A 7404-nucleotide genomic window follows, 5' to 3' on the forward strand; every position below is an offset into this window, starting at 1 on the left:
AGATCAACGATCTACATTGTGCCATTTTATCACGTAAGACGAACGCGTATGAAATACCCGTGGTAATATAGCAGTTGACCCACTGCCGATTTCTCATTATTCATAAAATAATATTTTATATCTCTTTTATTTTATTTTATTTTATTTTCCTTCCTCACAGCTCCGCTCCGCCTACAAATAATACTGTCGGTGGCTCTCCCGACTGAGCACGTACGAAGTTTTCTGACTTAATACAATTGATCAGAAGATAATGTCTTATAGTTTATCATAGAATATACATAATTTTATAAACGTTAAGTTATTATAATAAAAATCAAAAAATATTTTTCACCTTCTCCTCTTCAATCTTCCATTCATCTCATTTTATTCTTTATTTTTTATTATTTTATATGATTAAGAAGAAAAGAGGAGCAAAAGGAGAAAAAAATCGAAAAAAAAGGAGAAAGTCACATGTAAGAAGTAAAAATAAAATAAAATTATATTATAGGATTATAAATAATAAGAATAGTGTTATAAATAGTAATATCTTGTAGCAGAAAAATGAATTCGTTTTGGGGACTTATGTTACATTGCTGATATAGGGAGTTAGCTACTTTTATTGTGTTGGTTCATATATTTTTTAAAAGTTATATTGAAATCTCTATAATTATGAAAATAAAAACATCTATGTTCATTTATCATAATGACATCAGTTTTATCGATAAAAATATGAAAATAAATTATAAAAAGATAATTTTAATATTCAGTGGCAAACGACGTCAGTGGTGACGAATGATGGCACCGTTGGTGTCGACACCGACGTATTTAACGGGTCGCCTTTAACACCAATAAGGTTCACGCTCACTGTGATGCCACCCGCCTTTGGAGCATGATTTTAACCTCATCGTTACTCACCCTACGTCACTCTACATATGCATTAACATTGACACAATTACTACTCGAAAATTATGTCGGTGTTGACACATATGATGGTGGCTGATATGCATCCTCCCGCCCCTCCATCATCCCATTCTCCTAGGAGCAATGCCCTAAAATCCCTATCCCTCTCCCACCCTGCCGTAGTTGAGGACACCTCTACCCAACCCCTCCTTCCCCCCCCACCACCATCGCCCCCGCCCCACCCTCCCTCGATCCACTCCCACCCAGAACTCTCCACCACATACAAGAAGTGCTATGCCACCTTCCTCGACCCATTCGTAACTATGCTTGCTCTTTGCTCCAATAGCATCCCACACAATGAAGATGATGTGGACAAGCTTTGGTTAGTGTTTAACGCCATATCATAAAGGGCGATGTCCTTCACTGACCGCTTCCGCTCTTCGACTTATACAACTCCTACATGGTAGTGCGCTCCGTCATGGACACCACAGTTTGTCTCTCTCGGACCGAGTCGTTGGGTTTCCTCCATTGCTAACCCGACCTAAACAACATATGATGCATCTATGTCGGTGTCGATGTAGTTGTTGAGTATTGTTGCTCATTGATGTTGATGTAGTTGCAAGAGAACCTTTTGCCGCTCGGTAAGAGATGGTGTCGAAATTGATGTGTAGTGGGAGGAGCGATAGGAGCTCCAGTGACCTTAGCTTTGGGTCAAGGCTAGGATCCGCCCAATGAGTCAGTGGCGAGGAAACCATCATCTTCGCTATAGATGTTACGGTGAGCACCCCCATCTTCATAGTAAGACACTCACTAATTGTGTCAGCATCGATGCAGATGTAGAGCGACGATGAGGTTGGTGACACACTCCTCATGGAGGCAGATGGTGTCATGGTAAGAATGTACCTTAGAGGTGGCTAAGCAATTACGTTGGCGTCATGCCTGTAATGCCATCGTTCGTCACCACCGATGTCGTCCACCAATAAACTTTAAATTTATTTTTTAACCATTTATTTTCATATTTTTATTGATAAAACTAATGTCACTAGAGTAAATAGACCTAGATATTTCACTTTCGTAATTATATGATGTCAATTTAATTTTTTAAAGTGCACAGATTGAAACAGTAAAGGTAGCTAACTATACAAGGTAATCCGTAATTAATCTATTGGTAGGGCACATCTTGTCCATCTTAAGATCCAATCCACTCATCGAATGTTTGCACAAATCTTAAAGATAACTAATAGACCGATGTGGTATGTTGGAGGATCCGAATAATCTGAACCCGATCCATTAAGGATACTATCCCCTCTTCACATTTTACCTCTTCCACTAGGTCGTCTCAAATAGACTCCAAACTGCACCTCTCGCTGTTGCCTACGCCGATGCTGCTGTGGCATCCACAGTTCTTGTATGTTCTCATCAAAATTTGATCTTTCATGTCTATAATCATTTCCTTCTTGTCCTTCATCTTTCAGAAAGATGAATTGTCTTCGATTTTGTCTTATATGTTGAATTATTGACCGTTTCCTTATTTTTCTTTAGGGTTCAAAGATGTTGATGATTCTGCAAACAGATGATTAGATTGATTGAATGCATCTTGTTATTCGGGAGGAGTGTGCTTGAGGAAGTGACTTGAGTGTTTGTGTTGATTACAGAGCTAGGGAGGAAGAGGAAGGCAGAAAGGGGGGGCTCGATGAACAAGGATAAGATATTTAAACTGGCAAAGGGATTCAGGGGGAGGGCTAAGAACTGCATCAGGATTACTCGGGAGAGGGTGGAGAAGGCGTTGTAGTACTCCTATAGGGATCATCGCAACAAGAAGAGGGGCATGCGGTCCCTTTGGATCGAGCGCATCAATGCTGGCACACAACTGCATGGGGTATGTTATAGTCCTTGCTTTCTGATAAAAAAAATCATTAGGGTGATTGCCCTTTTTATTTAAAGTAGTCAGCTTATACAAGGTATATAGTATTTTGGATTTATGTTATTTGATGCACTCTCTTGTCATACTCGTATAATTGGTGATCCATGATATGAAATTTTGTATTTTGATCTTCAGTAAGATTTTCAAAATTTCATTTAAGTTTTATCAAGAATGAAGCTTCTACAACAGGTTACAGTAAATTAGTATTAGCACTTCATGTCATGGATAACTATCGATTTTTCACATCATGGGCATATGAAGCTCAGATTTTCACTTTTAGCTTTTTAAATTTTGAGTATATTGAGCTCAAGAGAAGTTTCTTTGTCGAAGTACTATATTGTTTTTAATGTAAATTCAATTAAGAGGATATTATTGTAATTGTATTTTTAGTTAGAAAGGTAAGAGTAAAGAAGATGATAAAAGTCAGAAAGGAAAAGATAAAATGATAAAATAATTAAGAGTTAAAGACATCCCCTTGGCACTAATATAGTAGATTGTGAGATTTGTCGAATAGTGCCCATTAGCATTTGGAAAGTAAAATGTGTGTTACAAATATGAATGATAATATAATAGCATAACTATTGACAATAAAAAATTAAAACAAAAAAAATGTTGAAATGTGCAACCGTCATGGTCACATCTTATATGTATGGACTTGGTCGAGTTGACAAGGAGGGTCCATCTTGTTCAATTTTATTTACTGAATCTTTTTATCAAGTACTGGTACTACTACTTACGATTTCTAGATAGTCAACCTGATCCCAACTCCCAACTTCTGTCAACAGTGTTTGTTTCCCACACTGTTAGAGCATCCTTTTTCTGTTGTGTGTATATGTTGCTATTTGACCACATGACACATGCCACAGGTCCTAGCTACAAAATTCCATTTCCAATTGTATTCTCTCAACCACAATTTCCCATTAATATGTCCTTGGTCGCTGATGGAATCAATCTAGAGGAATGTTACACTTAGGCCCTTCTTATTGCATTCTGTTAATATTATACAGATATCAGAATACAGTGTTTGAAGAAGAGTGTCAAGCATTGAATGAACCAAAATACCTGTCTTATTTACATTCTTTGAACTGCAAATAGACTTGAGATGCCAGGCAGAGTTTCTTTACCCATGTCTCACATCTTTGCATGCCAGTTCTCCGAGAACTCAGAATAGGTGATTGATGAAACCTTTTTCAATTGGGATAAAACTGTTCGGATACATCGATCGTCTAAAATAAATAAATTTTCATGAATATATGGGTCACGGTCAACCAAATGATCCCTTATCAATAAATTAAATTAAGAACTTTTAATTGGATTTGTAAAAAACACATTTAAACTAAATTAAAAATAGATCAAATTCACACCTTTGCAAACTGAAGTTCTTCCGAGCTACAAACAAACTTCAACCTTTTTGATTGTGGATCTTGACTTGCTGCATCACTGAGCAGCCTAGGTTGTGTCGTTGACCTCTCATCTTCTCCGATCAAAGAACTAATTCTGATTACTTCTCCATGGATTCGACTAATTAATGGTGTACTTATCTAGTTTTTGGTTTTCTGTGCATCTGCTAGGTGAATTATGGTAATTTTATGCATGGGTTGATGAAGGAGAATATACATCTGAACAGGGAAGTACTGTCAGAGCTGTCAGTCCATGAGCCTTATAGCTTCAACACTGTTGTTGACATTTCACGCAATGCATTTCCAGGAAACAAGCTCCCTGTTGTTAAGGATAGTTCATCAATTGCTGTATGTCTTGCTTGCTATTTTGTTCAGCTGAACATCTGTACACGTGCTTTCTACATACATGAATGGAACTGAGAATAAGATTTCTTTGGTACATCGTCTCTGTATTATTAGCTGACTACTAACTCGACATTGTTCATCTGAAACATAAACTGAACAATCAACGTTGAGCCACTGCCATTCATCATTAGTAACATATATGCAGTTTACCTTAGTATCTTTTGATTGATAATGGATCGAGAGGAATCTCAATTTTTCCGGAAGTGTTTCTAAGCACCGAGCCAGTTGATCGGATCAGAACAGCATCGACAAAAGTCTTGATAACTCAGGTTCAGCTTATGTTCCTTGGGTCGATTGAGTTCAACCGACGCCCAAGCCGAGGGTTCGATCAAACCACCCGTTTGCGCGTGCGTACTACTGATCCCTTAACCCTTGCGGTGGTCTTCGCATCCCCATAGGGTCGAAATAGAGCGCTCCCATCGATGGCGTCTGCTGCTCCTTCCTCGTCGTCATCGGATGGGCGCGCGACGACGGGGCGGAGGCCGCTGGGGCTGGTGGCGAACGCGATAAAGCGGAAGCATGGCTTCCTCCATCTCTTTGTCATGACGGGCATCCTCATGCTCAGCATGCGCTCGCTGGGGCAGAAGTACCGGATCCGCGACCTCTCCCGCGACAACGATCTCCTCCGCGAGGAGCACGATGCCCTATGCCGCCGCACCGCTGCCGTCAAGGACGACCTTCTCCACGAAGCCTCCCTTGACTCCTCCGGCCTCCTCGCCGACCACCTCCGCCGCCTCTTCCGCGAGGACACCGACCACTAGCCCCTCTTTCTTCTCCTTGGTGCCGCTCTCTCCCCTCAGGTCGACCTCGATTGTTGTCTCTGTTTGGGTTCCTTCTTATTTCTTGCGGTTATCTTTTAGGTTTATAGTGGTCAAACGACAGCTTTTAATTTGATCGGAGGCCCATCACTCTTTATGGTTTGTGATCTTGCAAAGAGAAACTAATATCTGTTGAAATTACTTTGCTTACCCACTGCTATATTGGGACGATAAGGTACTCTTTGATATTTAAGTGTGCTATGTTACGCTTGTTTGAATTTTCTCTTGAGAGAAATAAAACAATGCTGATAGCTAGTCTGTTTGTTGCCCTTAAAGAAATGTTTTCTATAACTGAATGTTTCCTTTATATACTCCTCTACGTTATTAGTTCGGTCGCAGAAACTGAGAATGCAGTTTGGTAAACTGGTGGAGAAGTGTTTGCTTGATGCGCACTAGGTGTCTGGAATGGTCTGACTAATGAAATGTTAAATGTTCAAAAATTGAAGTCATCTTCTGTAACATTGTTTCAGGTTGTCTGATGCGTCGTCAGTACACATCTAGAGCGTCGTCAGTACACATCTAGAGCCAACCAGGTTCTAGATTGAGTCAGAGGCATACCTGACAAGGCCCCTTCAGTACTCAAGTTAGAACAATGGTCGAGTCTCCTAGAGGATAGCCAATGTCATATGCCTTTAGCAAGCATACGTGGGGTCGTTTCATAGGTGATTTAAGGAATATATCATAGTGGTAGTTTTGCTGAATCGTTGGACATACCAGGATAATAGAAGCTGCCCGAACTGTCATGTGTGATAGACGGCTTTATGTGCTGGCAATGCGCTTTGGTCAGATGATACAGGGTTGAGGGGATCATTGAATAGGTATCGAGCCGATGACGTTTGGGAACCCATGTTTCATTTTTTCTGTATTAGAATGAAATCATCTTCTAATACAGTATTAGTTACAGCATGAACAAGGGATTTGTCACAGCACATATTTGAATATTTTCTAAAGCAGAGATATTAGAAACATGGTTGATATATTTTGAAGGAAATGTTTGTAAATGGGTAGTTTGGTTCACTTACAATTGTTGCAAAAAGAACATCGAAGCGCATTAGATGTGTTTAGAATATTTATTTAGTTATATCATGATATGTTTTTTTCCATCTTCCGATTTAGATAAGTTGGTTGTTTGGGCATTCTGCTCTTGATAAATGAGGATAGTGACCATATTGTTAAATGAGGATAGGTACAAATAGCAGCTATGTCATGCCATATTATTAGGAAGCAGTAAGCCAGAGAAAATGAATGAAGGCTATCAGAAAATTGTCATAATCATCTTAACAATTATAATAAATGATTATTGAAAAAACTTCTTTAGCCATTTCTGTCTTGGTTGTGATAGTTGTCGTTTGACAACCGTATCTAATTTCTGGCCAATGGTATATTAATGATCATGAAAGTAGTATCTTTTATGGAAATTCATCTTGAAAGATTTCTAATAACTCAGATAAGAGTTGTGGAATCAACCGCAAAGTTAGTGACTGAAAATGTGAAAAACTTTAAATTCCTTTGCTAACAAGCATTAATGTAATATGAAAGTAATCAACAACAAACTAACTTTTGCTAACTCAGTCTTGGAACTGAGTTTTCAGTTTCTATGGTTTGTGGGAAATTTCTTTATGTTTAATTGAGCTCGAATTATATATACTGTGATTAAGAAAGTCCAATTTTGTGTGACATTTCTCATTTGTTGGTGCTTACAACCATTGGGTTGTGTTTTTTGCTGTCTTATTACTCCACATAGCTGGTTCAGTTTTTATTTTAATTTATTTATATTGCAGAAGTGCTACTTGAATTAGGTTCATGGATTGTGTTACACATGTAGCCTTTTATGTAGAGGTCTATTTTAAAATAGCAAATCTTTCAATAAAAGTTATGTTGCATTCTAGGTTTAATTTACTGTCACTCGTTTCTGAAAGTTTTTAGATATGATAATGGGGTAGATTTAGTTAGGTTAACGTAATCAACCATTTTCTTG

General features: G+C 38.6%; 1 protein-coding gene and 1 pseudogene across 1 annotated transcript; both read left to right on the forward strand.

Moving 5' to 3' along the window:
* The first annotated feature begins 2220 nt into the window (after positions 1-2220).
* Positions 2221-4894, forward strand: LOC108952365 (ribosomal protein L20 pseudogene; annotated as a pseudogene).
* Positions 4895-4982: 88 nt separating this feature from the next.
* LOC103978312 (uncharacterized) lies at positions 4983-5681 on the forward strand. The gene has a single exon (XM_009394068.3). The coding sequence runs from the start codon at positions 5031-5033 to the stop codon at positions 5367-5369; it is 339 nt and encodes a 112-aa protein (XP_009392343.1). The 5' UTR covers positions 4983-5030; the 3' UTR covers positions 5370-5681.
* The last annotated feature ends 1723 nt before the right edge of the window (positions 5682-7404 follow it).

The sequence above is a fragment of the Musa acuminata genome, chromosome BXJ3-3 (assembly GCF_036884655.1).
Source record: "Musa acuminata AAA Group cultivar baxijiao chromosome BXJ3-3, Cavendish_Baxijiao_AAA, whole genome shotgun sequence".
In the NCBI taxonomy this organism is placed as follows: domain Eukaryota; kingdom Viridiplantae; phylum Streptophyta; class Magnoliopsida; order Zingiberales; family Musaceae; genus Musa; species Musa acuminata.